Source organism: Ranitomeya variabilis, chromosome 7 (genome assembly GCF_051348905.1).
Source record: "Ranitomeya variabilis isolate aRanVar5 chromosome 7, aRanVar5.hap1, whole genome shotgun sequence".
Lineage (NCBI taxonomy): Eukaryota > Metazoa > Chordata > Amphibia > Anura > Dendrobatidae > Ranitomeya > Ranitomeya variabilis.
Window position 1 is genome coordinate 85,308,809 of NC_135238.1, and position 13,656 is coordinate 85,322,464.

Below are 13,656 nucleotides of genomic sequence, written 5' to 3' on the forward strand. Positions count from 1 at the left end.
ATACCCATAACGTCATACCTTTAGTAATATAGGAATTTTAAAAGAACACTAATTTAGTATATAACTTTCCATATCAACTCTCAGAATCATTGGTTTTATATTGCAGAGTGAAACACAGAGTTGACATTTTTCCAAATGATTAATCACATATTTTTGCTGTGTAACTATTCCCACCTTTAGTTTATAGAAGAAAACCTTTCAATCAATTTTTAGGATTTAACAGTATGTCAATGATGTATATGTAACAGATGTATGGATTGATGAATGGATGGATGGATGGATGGATGAATGGATTGATAGCAGATATATATATATATTTTACTACACATGTATGAAATAGCTGTCCTTATATATCCGAACATGACTAGGAAATAACTATTTTGCTGCTGTAAATAGAGTGATTAAAGGGTTTATACGGGATGTGATGACATAAAATAAACACTGAAATCCTTGCTTTTACAGCAGGAGATGACATCCCTTGGTGTATAAAATGTGATTTACTCTCTATCGGAATATCGTTATTTCTGCCTGTCAGCCTTTTCCGTCCACATAGGCCGGGTAGGATTGCAGCTAAGTCAGTACAGAGTGACTTACAGAGTTGTATTTCACACTATGCATGCTGGCATTTCAGGTCATGTACCTTTTTGTTTCTTTGTTTACTACTGTAAAAAGTTTAGAAGACATCAAATAAGTAAAACGTTCTAAAATAACATTTTTTTTTAATTTGTGATATACAGATCTAACAAGTTTATTTTTTTTCGTGCATCTAGATACAGTGCAGCATCACTGCCAACATTTTATGAATAATTTAAGTGAATAGTAAGCTATATAACTGTTTCAAGGACAGGAAAAAATAATTAAAATAATTAGTTTTCCAACGTAATTAGGGAATGGATTGGCTTCAGCACAAGTACCAAAAAACCTGAGGTACCAGTACTAAAAAAATTGTATAATCTACTTGTTGTGTGTTACAGGGAACCCGTTACCAGAAAAAATGCTATTAATCTGCAGATATGGGGTTAATCTGCAGGTTAATAATTTGTAACTATCCTACCTGCAGACTGCACTTAGCCTAATGCTGAGGGGAGAAAATGAACTTTATTCCTCCTGTAGTGTTCCAGTATGAGTCACGGGGGTGGCACCGGCACAGGTTCAGTCACAAAGCGGGGCCTTGTCTGACATTGACTCTGCATTGGGGCCGGGTCTGCTCCGGTGACTGAAACGGGATTGCTACCAGTGGAATAAAGTTCATTTTCTCAGCAAAGCTTTAGGCTAAGTGCTGGCGCCGGGCAGTTTAGTAATGACACCAACCTACAGATTAACCCCTTGTCTGCAGGTTAATAGCGTATTTTCTGGTGACAGATTTCCTTTAAACAAATGGACAGTACAAACATCTGTCTCTTGTCATAGTGGATGCCATTATAAGGGGACATCCACTATGTCTACAGGAGCAAAGATTGCACCATAAGCAGATATTTCTAAACTGAGAAAACAACATTTTTCTTCACATGTCAAGGGAGTTTTCTTGTTCACAACAAACAGACAGAGTTCTGTCAATGTTGTCGATCAGATTTTTACAATTGTTTGTGTCAGTTTTTACCATTGGATTTTTAGCAAGGTTTCTTTGAGTACAAGAAGGTAATTCAAACTTAACATTATATTAATCAGACAGCAATAGGATACAACTAGGATTGCATCCTAATTAGAGATGAGCAAACCTTTCAAGGTTCGATTCGGTTCGGATTCACCGAATGGACCGCCGTTTGCAGAACAGTTCGCTGAATGGTTCAACGAATGTACATCATTAGATTCAATGAGAGGCAAACCCAAACGGTTAGAGAACACCTTAATGAGTGACAAAAAGCTTCTCAAACAGCTAAAATTAGGGGCGGACACCATGAAAAGTGGCATCAATTTACCCACGGTAGAAATTTGCAAATGGCACAGCAGCAGTTAGGCGTAGGCCATGCATGAGGTATCAGGACCTGGTCCAGCATTTACAGCTTGAAACTGAAGTTTCAATGAGGACCTGGTGGTTAAGGAAGTGGTAAGCCTTCTTAGATGGGAGACTTCAAACCTCATGCAACACCTCCAATTTTTTTTTTATTCCATCCAAACTCAGATGGTACAAAGATCAGTTTCATAGACAACTAATGATAGAAAAATGTAAAAATGGTAACACAGGTAGTTGACTTAAAGTAAGTGCAGGCCTGTCTGTCTGGGAGCCCTATTTATGCAACCCACCATATGGAGACCCAACTTTGAGTCTCCACATTACAAAAAATAATTGTTACACAGCATTAAAGTGCCATCAATTTCCACAGAGTAGAAACAGTATAATAGCCCTCTGACACACCTCCCACCACACCAGATGGAAACTCAACTTGGAGTCTCCACATTTCAAAAAATAAGTGTGACACAGCACTAAAGTGCCATCAAGTTCCCCAGAGTAGAAACAGTATTATAGGCATCTGACACACCTACGACAGATGACCCACCAGATGAAGACCCAACTTGGAGTCTCCACATTTCAAAAAATAATTGTCAAACAGCACTAAAGTGCCATCAATTTACACAGAGTAGAAACAGTATAATAATCCTTTTTTCACATGTTCTACTACAGGCAACCCACCAGATGTAGAAACAACTTTGAGTCTCCACATTTAAAAAAATTGTTTGTAACATCAGCAGCAACAGCAGGCACAGAAGACACCACAAAGATATAACAGACTGCAATAACGGAAGATCTATACATGACACAAAAAACGACAACATCGCCTAGTCTTCCCAATCTGCAACTGGGGTGCAAAATTCATTGGAGATCCATGACATTTTAATTTTGATGAAAGTTAAACGGTCTACTGTTTGAGGAAACAGCCGGATGCGATTATCCATCAGGACACCACCAGCAGCATTGAAGACACCTTCTGAGAGAACGCTGGCTGCCGGGCACGGCAAAACCTCCAAGGCATGACAGGCAATCTCAGGCCACTCTTCCATTTTTGGAAAACCAAAAAAGTAAAAGGATCCAAACCCCTCTAATAGCATTCATACTCCTGCACCATCCTCTGCAATATTTCACAACATGTCAGACTTGTACTCTGTTCTGCTGGTGCATGGACTGGTCTAAAAAATGTGTAAAATGACTCACAGAAATTGCTTATGCCACTTACACTGCTGCTGTTAATGTTTTGACGCCTTGACTTTCTCAGGGTTGGACGTCTACAACTGAGAAGCACACTGTGTGCCTCGCTGCTTTCTTGGGGAGAACCACTATTAAGATTGCCTGCAAGTGTATTTTGATACTCCAGCATGTGCATCTCTTTCCAGGGTGAAAGCATCTAGTTAAATTTACTCTTTTACCATGGATCTAACAGAGTGGCAACCCAGTAGTCAGCACTAACCATGTAATTCTAACCCTAATAATACAGGCATTTGGCATTGTGTTGAAGATTGTGCAACAAGAAGGTGCTCATGTGTCGGGCGCTTCCATGAGGTCCAATTCCATGTTGTGTTAATGGTGGGGTGACACTCAAGGTTGCTTCCTCCATCCCCTCCCACCAACCACGGCCAACAGAGAATAAATCATTATCCTCTTCATCTCCTGACTGTTGCGCGTCCATCACCTCGTCCTTTTTAATTTGTTGATCCTACATATTCACTAACAGTTTGTCTGGTACTATGATTTCTGTTTGATCACTGTAAGCCACCCCAAATGCGAAGACAGTCCGGAAATTTGAGATATTGTTATCCCTTCCGCATCCTCTTCTGCTTCCAACTCTCCCTCTGGGACCATCACCTCCTCACACAACATGTGCTCCAGCAGTAGATGACCAGAATAATGATGCTGATGATGGTATCGTTAGCGCTAACTAACTTAGTAGCCATTTCAAAACTGTGCAGAAGGGTGCAGAGGTCCTTCTCCTGTGCTCACTCCGCGAGCGTGATTTGCACCATGTCCGGACTGCCTTAGCCCAGGATATGCAAAAGGACATACTGCACCTGGACTCATCACTGCTGTCACAGCTGCTGCAACATGTGCAGAGTGGAGATGCAAACATGGACAAATAAAATTGGCCATATTGTATGTTACATAATCAATTGGAAATACTGTGAGAACTTTCTTAGTGACTACAATTTAAGAACAATATAAGCTCAGTTGCTTAGAAACAACCAAAATCGCTTTTAACCCTAATAGAAAGAGCAGCAGAAATGTTCCCTTCTGTAATTTGCATCACATCTCTCCAGTATTTAACGTCATGAGGTGGATGTCTCTAAGCCTAAACTGAACTTGATTGAACAGAGCAATCACCCAGATATTAGGAAATATTCAAACATGTGTATGTGAAATTCATGCAGAGTAATTCTGAAACAACAGCTGCTGCCATTTAGATGCCGACTGTTCAATGAAAGCCATGAGAATTTTAGTAATAAATGATGTGTTAGAATTGCTTCAACTCAGCTTAATTTATTTTTTTCTAATTTGAAAAAAAACATTAAATTAAAAAATGGTGTATTATCCAATATAATACAGAAAATGCAAAACAATAATCCAGATGTTCTTCTGCTTTTTATTAATATATATCCTTGGCTGGGAGCCAAAACAAAACAATTTTATTTTTTTTTTCAAAGGACTTAAAGAAAAAAAAAGATTCTATGGTAACTTTAACTTTTTAAGTTGTCCTTTTTTGTTATATTTTTTATATGCAAGGTTTACTGGTATTATGCTTGACAAAATTCAGAAAAGAAACCAAAAGACTGTCATTGAAATTACAGGACACGAGTTTTTAGTATTTTTTTTTTTTTTTTCAGTTTTCAATCCACCAATTTTCTCAATGACTTATCCTGTAATTAATGGTTCTGAGAAAGCGGAGGGAGACAAATGCAGATTGCTGGATACTGAATTTACTGAAAATTACAAAATTCAAAGATTGGTCTACTCCTTTATAACAATTTGTTATTTTAATGAATGTACAGCTTCATAGAATCTACAATATAATTATAGATTCTATGAATTAACAAATATGATCTCATTTTCTATAATATATCCAATAAGGGATAATGGCATTTACTTATGATAAGATGCGTAAATAGAAAAGGAAATGAGAGTTTAATTGCAGAAAATATTACCAGACATCCTCTGCGTCTTCATCACACTCTGCTCCAAACTGACAGATGTCACAAGTTGATGTCTCCTTTTGACTGGTTTCCCCAGAGCCTTCATTTGCTGTAAGACAAAACCATGAACATGGTAAGTATTGTAGCTGCCAACTGGGGCTTTCATCTGATCTTCAAGCTGTAACTGCTAGAACTGAATTAATCATTTAAATTTATTCTTCACAAAATTGCAGTTTTTATTAAAAAAAAGAAAAGACAAATCTGCAATAGATCAATTCACTTTTTCAAGCAGTCAAGTATAGCATATACTGTTCATACAGACAAAAGTAATCTGGAAGGATAGTCTTCCTTGTAAAGCAAGATTATCAGGGAGATTTACAACATATAAAAAAAGGATTATAAAGCTAATCTGGCATGGATTTTCATAATAAGATCACCTGCCCAGCAGGTCTAAGAGATCTATTTAATAAGCTATGCACTTTGCATTGTGAAATCTGTTAAAAGATCTGCTTTAAAATGTATCATTTGTTTAAAAGTCATGGTGTATAATATGTTACCTAATTGTAGGCTCTTTTGAAGACATTATATTAAAGGTTTTTTTAGTGGGGGCAGCCAAAGTATGTGCCCGGGAGTAGCCAGCAAGGGGGCACAGTCAGCCTGCCTAACACGGCGGTCCGCAGTGTATCCCCCAGAAGCTGCATTCTGCTACCCCCCAGACTGGGACTTGACCAATGTCGGTGCCAGCTGTCAAGCTGACAGCCGGCACAGAGAAGCTTCAGCGCGCCAGCTCCCAGGGATCTATTGCACTCGCGTCCGTAAGATTGGCCACGTCTAGTTGGAATGTGGCCAGAAGTATAAAAATTGCATGCTTGTGCTGACATGACTGTCCACTCTTGCCACCGGAAAGGGAGAATCCTAAAAGTGTGCAGTGCATTCATTGTGAGAATTCAGAAGCCTGCAATGTCAGGATTCAGCTCTGCAGGTTCCAGTAGTCGTCACATGGACACTTCACTCATATGTGACTTGTCATACATGTGGTCCTGTGACACCGAACTTCTCTTCTGCTTCTGTCAGTTTCTCACTGAACATTGAGAGCATTAGGGAGAGCAGCTCATCGGTATGTGACTTAGTGCGCTAATCGCTTATGTACCCGAGGGAGGCGGGCAAATTAAATTCTTGCCCCGGGTGCCAGAAAACCTAGATACACCTCTGCATTATATGATATATTTTCCGAGGACATCATTGGCTCATTACATCCGCCCACTTTAAGGTCTGGTAAAATAAAGTAAACTATGGCACCAGAGTAGGAACACAAAGCATAGCTGTTTCGTAAGAATTTAGTTCTGGATTATGTCAGTATGTCAGCTTCCTGCTGTTTCTGGGTCTATCATCTGAGTAATGCTGTCCATTCAGGATATACAGACAATTATTTAACTTCAAAAATGTATTGTCAGGAAGAATATTTCAACATTACAGTAATTTAGGCTAATTAGCTAGAATTTTAATCTAATATATAAACTTTATGCAGTGACATCTGCAGACAAACAAGTCAATCTGTATTTTCTTGTTTCGTTTTGTCAACATTGCAGATATGAATATTAAACCATTACATTATATGATCCATTCAACTTACGCTCTGTAAACTATGAAGAGCTAACAGCCATCATAAATCATACAATAATATATTGTGCATATTTTATTTAAAAATAAATGTATTATATAATGCAAAAAGTATAAAACAAGTGGCTGTGTGAACTATAGCATTGACTAACGCTATAAAAAGTAGTTCAGAACAACACAGACAGGTAACAGGTCAGTTTACGGCCCAACTTGCAAAGTCCGGGCTTCAGTATATGTAGATAGTTTCTATGATTGTTGTATATGACCATTCTGGTCCAGGTGTTGCAAACTTTCTTACTTGTTGGTTATTCTTTGGCTAAAAGAGGAGTTCAGGCCGGAAACCAGTACACCCTATTTACCTCTTTACCTACATATAGGAGTAGATAGCAGTTGCACCTAAGTCTGGTGCTTGAGGGGCTCAAAAGTTCATATGTAATATAAAAATTAATATTACAAATGACCTTTAGTTTATTGAAGGCTCCTATGTTTCCAATGTGACTTTAAATGGTGGTCTTGTGCGAAAAATGTATTTTCTAACTATTTGCACTCATTCCTTAACCACTTTTGCAATTTCCTTTATTAAACAAAGCCCTACAATTTTTTCTATCTGCCTAATCACTAAATGTGATTTTCTGCTGCACTTCCTGTGATGTTTCATGTAACAGTAGTCTCTAGTGTTGAGCATTCTGATACTGCAAATATCGGGTATTGGCCGATATTCGCTGTATCGGAAATCTGATACCGAGTTCCGATATTTTTGTGATATCAGAAATCGGAATCGGAAGTTCCTATAACTTCCCAGGCGTGTGCGGTGCATATGGTTCCCAGGGTCTGGAGGAGAGGAGACTCTCCTTCAGGCCCTGGGATCCATATTCATGTAAAAAATAAAGAATAAAAATAAAAAATCTGGATATACTCACCCCTCCGACGGACCCTGGACCTCAGCAGTGCAACCGGCAGCCTCCGTTCCTAAGAATGCAGTGAGTGTAGGACCTGCGATGACGTCACGGTCTTGTGATTGGTCACGTGACCGCTCATGTGACCGCTCACGTGACCGCGACGTCATCGAAGGTCCTTCACTCTCTGCATTCTTAGGAACGGAGGTAGATGCTTGCAGCGGTGACAGCCAGGGCTTGTCCGAGGGTGAGTATATCCATTTTTTTTATTTTTATTCTTTATTTTTTCCTCTCCTTCAGACCCTGGGAACCATCCAGGATCACTTCAGATATTTGTGTCCCATTGACTTGTATTGGTATCGGGTATCGGCGATATCCAATATTTTTTGGATATCGGCTGATCCAATCCGATACCAATACTTTCAAATATCGGAAGGTATCGCTCAACACTAGTAGTCTCAAATGTGACGTCACAGGAGGCTGGTGCTGCACTCATTTCCCAAAATGTTCATCGCCCCTCCTGAGACAGGATGTCACAGGGGGCAGCGCTAGTGTCACTCACAGCTTCTAGCACTGCCCTCAAATGAGTTGTCATCAGAGGGCAGTGGTAAAAGCAATGAGTGACTCCAGTACTGCATTCTGATAATGACTCATTTGAGGATGGTGCTAGAAGCTGTGGGGCAGTGCTAGTGTGACTCACTGCTTCTATCTTCACCACTTGACTACATCTTCTTTCAGTTAGAAGCTATGGTGGCAGAGACAAAAGCATAGTGCTGGTGCTGCACAAACATCTGCCACAGCGTCCATCACTCAGGATCCAAGACATCTTTAGAGGGCAGTAATGCAAGAAACTAATAAGTAACTGTAGTGCTGCCCCCTGATGACATTCTGTCCAGGAGGGGCGAAGGACGGTGCGAGGAGTGAGTGCAGCCCCAGCTTCCTGTCACATCATGTTCAAGACTCCTCTCATACAAAAGTCATATAAAGTACAGTAAAAACATATTTAGTTATTATGTAGTGTAATAAATGAAACTGCAAAAGTAGTTAGAGAGTAAGGATAGATAGTTAGAGAATACATTTTAGGTGCCAGACCAACCCTTGAATTTTGGTCCTTCATAATGAATGCAATTTCTAGTTCAATGCAATATAAAGACAAAAAAATATAATCAGAGGACTCTTATTTTATCCTATCAAGAGTTCAATTTAAAAAAAAACTGCAATGAAAAACTGCACCAAATAACAGATTGAAAAAAAAAATGTGAACCTGGCTTTATATTACATCTTCAAAATTAAAGATAAATTATATAATAGAAACATGTGATTTTATTCTGTTATTATTTTAGAACTTAGATGTTACTGTTGTAAAGCATATATGCTTTGTAAAGGAAGATTCTACATCTTGTAGTAATAAATTGTATTCTGAAGACATCCATTTTGTAATAGTTTCCATTGAGAGAATAAATATCTGTCTGTTTTGTGAATCATATTGACTATAGCTTTGTTTTATGATTTATGCGCTGGTATTCTAGTGTCCACGTCAGCTTTAAGAAAGCTGTTTATCATGTTTACTAGTAAAATTGGGTTTTTGTCATTCTGTTCTTGTCATTTTTATTGACATGAAGATAGTGTTTAAGATGTTACACCGCCTTATTCACACATAGCTGGTTACAAAAGAGGCAGTGTTATAAAGATCTACTGACAATGTTTCATCTCACATTTATCAAAACTACTGAAACACAACATATAACCTATAGAGGCCCATGATATGTAGTTTAGTGTGGAACTATTTTGGATTGAATTTCATAATTTAGCTTTTGTAGAACAGATATAAAACAAAGCCATTAAGATGAAATTAAAGTGTAAACTTTCAGGATTTATTTGAGGGGTTTATGTGTATGGGAGGCATGGGGTCACTCATTTTGTAGGGGGCCTGTGGAGGTCTTATTCTATGTGAGGAGCTATGGGGACACTCATTCTGAGTTGGGGCCATGGAGTCCCACATACTGAGTAGGGACATCATTCTGATAGGTGCTACATTGTATGTGTGGGTGAAACTGTGTGGGGATTCACTGTGGTCAGGGTCGCCATCATGGCATTACTGCCCTTACTGGCATATGGGGCCCAGATGTGGTGCAGAAGTGGAGTTTTTCCAAGAGAGGGCAGTGGGACTGTGGACGGTTTGAGAGGTGGAGCTGGGGCGGACTCTCAAGGGGGCCAGAACATTTTGCCAGTATGTGCCCCCGAAATTCCTAGTGGCAGCACTCACTGTGGGGATACCATATTCAATGTGTGTATGAGTGGGGTCATGTTTGGGAGTATCAGAATCTAAAATGGCCATAAGAGGAATATTGCTGGTGAGAATACTAAGAGATTTCAATATTTATAATTTTTTGTGTGTGAGGAAGGGGGACAATTAGAACTTTTGCTATGGGCCCCTGTGATTTTTATGTATGCCACTGTACAAAATGATCACTGCAGCACTAGATGAATTGCCTGATAGGCTTCATTTCCAAAATAGGGGAATTTTCTCTTGTCACACCTTCTGATCACTGTCGTAATTGCTGAAATCCTTGTGATGGTCCTACGCATGTGCACACAGGATGATGTCATGACATTGTCGAATTTCAAGCATTTTTGCAGAACCTTGCCAGGCTTCATTAGTGCCAGAAATCTCAGCTCAGTGAGAGAGACCTGGGGATTTAAGCGCTCATGACGGGCATCTGAAGATGCAATGATGACCAGACAATTGATGGTGAGGACTGGAGGGGCAGGAGAGTTTAGCAGTAAGGTGATTATATGGATATTTTTTACATATTACATTCAATATGTTCTTGAGTCTGGACAGTATTATAAGGGACATTCAATTTTTTTTTTTTAAATAACTACTCTGCAAAATTAATTTCCGGTTAAAATCCCAGTGAACAGGCATTTTGGCATTTCACAGGTTCTACAAAACTGTGCCGGACGTCTGTAAGTCATCATGGCACTGAGATATGTTCTGTGTAGGTGAGCAGGAGATCACACAAGACATATTTATGACATGATGCCATTTGTCCCCAACATGCCTGTGTAGAACCCTCAGGGACGCCATTACCCCAGGAAATCTGGCACAGTGCAAGAAGATCAAAGATTTTCATTTGAATGGAGGGATGAGAAGATGGGTTGGAAAGACAGGACGGGTGGCAATGAGAAGTTTAAGGGTGCGAGAGGGTGAGTATAACGTTTTTTTATTTTTCACATAATATGTTTACAAATTAGAATCTTGTGATAGGTCCCTTTTTGCGCGTGTCTCAATTGCTGGATTGACCATGTCCCCTAAATTTCCCTCCCCTTTTACCTACTTATTGGTTGTCTTCTTCTTCAAGTAAAGAAAATAGCTTAGGTATAAATTGCTATTAGAACTCCATACAAACATATTTCCTTAACCCCTTCACCCCCAAGGGTGGTTTGCACGTTAATGACCGGGCCAATTTTTACAATTCTGACCACTGTCCCTTTATGAGGTTATAACTCTGGAACGCTTCAACGGATCTTGGCGATTCTGACATTGTTATCTCGTAACATATTTTACTTCATGATAGTGGTAAAATTTCTTCGATATAACTTGTGTTTATTTGTGAAAAAAACAAATTATTTGGCGAAAATTTTGAAAATTTCGCAATTTTCCAACTTTGAATTTTTATGCCCTTAAATCACAGACATATGTCACGCAAAATACTTAATAAGTAACATTTCCCACATGTCTACTTTACATCAGCACAATTTTGGAACCAACAATTTTTTTGTGACAGAGTTATAAGGGTTAAAAGTTGACCAGCAATTTCTCATTTTTACAACACCATTTTTTTTAGGGACCACATCTCATTTGAAGTCATTTTGAGGGGTCTATATGATAGAAAATATCCAAGTGTGACACCATTCTAAAAACTGCACCCCTCAAGGTACTCAAAACCACTTTCAAGAAGTTTATTAACCCTTCAGGTGTTTCACAGGAATTTTTGGAATGTTTAAATAAAAATAAACATTTAACTTTTTTTCACACAAAATTTATTTCAGCTCCAATTTGTTTTATTTTACCAAGGGTAACAGGAGAAAATAGACCCCAAAATTTGTTGTACAATTTGTCCTGAGTACGCTGATACCCCATATGTGGGGGTAAACCACTGTTTGGGCGCATGGCAGAGCTCGGAAGGAAAGGAGCGCCATTTGACTTTTCAATGCAAAATTGACTGGAATTGAGATGGGACGCCATGTTGCATTTGGAGAGCCTCTGATGTGCCTAAACATTGAAACCCCCCACAAGTGACACCATTTTGGAAATTAGACCCCATAAGGATCTTATCTAGATGTGTTAGATGTGTGGTGAGCACTTTGACCCAACAAGTGCTTCACAGAAGTTTATAATGCAGAGCCGTAAAAATAAAAAATCATATTTTTTCACAAAAATGATCTTTTCGCCCCCAATTTTTTATTTTCCCAAGGGTAAGAGAAGAAATTGGACCTCAAACATTGTTGTCCAATTTGTCCTGAGTACGCTGATACCCCATATGTGGGTGTAAACCATTGTTTGGGCGCAGGGCAGAGCTCGGAAGGGAAAAAGCGCCATTTGACTTTTCAATGCAAAATTGACTGGAATTGAGATGGGACGCCATGTTGCATTTGGAGAGCCCCTGATGTGCCTAAACATTGAAACCCCCCACAAGTGACACCATTTTGGAAATTAGACCCCATAAGGATCTTATCTAGATGTGTTAGATGTGTGGTGAGCACTTTGACCCAACAAGTGCTTCACAGAAGTTTATAATGCAGAGCCGTAAAAATAAAAAAATCATATTTTTTTCACAAAAATGATCTTTTCGCCCCCATTTTTTTATTTCCCCAAGGGTAAGAGAAGAAATTAGACCACAAAAGTTGTTGTGCAATTTGTCCTGAGTACGACGATACCCCATATGTGGGGGTAAACCACTGTTTGGGCGCATAGCAGAGCTCGGAAGGGAAGGAGCGCTATTTTACTTTTCAATGCAAAATTGACTGGAATTAAGATGGGATGCCATGTTGCATTTAGAGAGCCCCTGATGTGCCTAAACATTAAAAACCCCCACAAGTGACATCATTTTGGAAAGTAGACCCCCTAAGGAACTTATCTAGATGTGTTTTGATAGCTTTGAACCCCCAAGTGTTTCACTACAGTTTATAACGCAGAGCCGTGAAAATAAAAATTCTTTTTTTTTTCACAAAAATGATTTTTAGCCCCCAGTTTTGTATTTTCACAAGGGTATCAGGATAAATTGGACCCCAAACGTTGTTGTCCAATTTGTCCTGAGTACGCTGATACCCCATATGTTGGGGTAAACCCCTGTTTGGGCACACGGGAGAGCTCTGAAGGGAAGGAGCACTGTTTTCCTTTTTCAACGCAGAATTGGCTGGAATTCAGATCGGATGCCATGTCCCGTTTGGAGAGCCCCTGATGTGCCTAAACAGTGGAAACCCCCCAATTATAACTGAAACCCTAATCCAAACACACCCCTTACCCTAATCCCAACAGTAACTCTAACCACTCCTCTAACCCAGACACACCCAACCCTATCTTTAGCCCCAACCCTAACTGTAGCCCCAACCCTAGCCCTAACCCTAGCCCTAACCCTAGCCCTAACCCTATCCCTATCACTAGCCCTAACACTAGCCGTAACACTAGCCCTAACCCTAGCCCTAACCCTAGCCCCAACCCTAGCCCTAACCCTAGCCCTAACCCTAGCCCAACCCTAGCCCTAACCCTAGCTTTAACCCTAGCCCCAACCCTAGTCCTAACCCTAACCCTAGCCCTAACCCTTGCCCTAACCCTAACCCTAGCCCTAACTCTAGTCCTAACTCTAGCCCTAACCCTAACCCTAATGGGAAAATGGAAATAAATACATTTTTTAATTTTTGTATTTTTCCCTAACTAAGGGGGTGATGAAGGGGGGTTTGATTTACTTTTATAGCGGGTTATTTAGCAGATTTTTATGATTGGCAGCTGTCACAC

The 13,656-nt window shown here is 39.6% G+C and overlaps 1 protein-coding gene across 2 annotated transcripts in view; it reads right to left on the reverse strand.

The window, feature by feature from the left end:
- Positions 1-13,656, reverse strand: part of TMEFF2 (transmembrane protein with EGF like and two follistatin like domains 2) — a 1,006,851-nt gene that overhangs the window by 556,789 nt on the left and 436,406 nt on the right. For both annotated transcript variants that reach the window (XR_013218244.1, XM_077275380.1), the window contains exon 5: positions 5,131-5,227. Coding sequence is in view for 1 of the 2 variants with exons in the window: in XM_077275380.1 (XP_077131495.1) it covers positions 5,131-5,227 (97 nt within the window). In the remaining variant the exon portion in view is untranslated. The remainder of the gene's footprint in view (positions 1-5,130; positions 5,228-13,656) is intronic.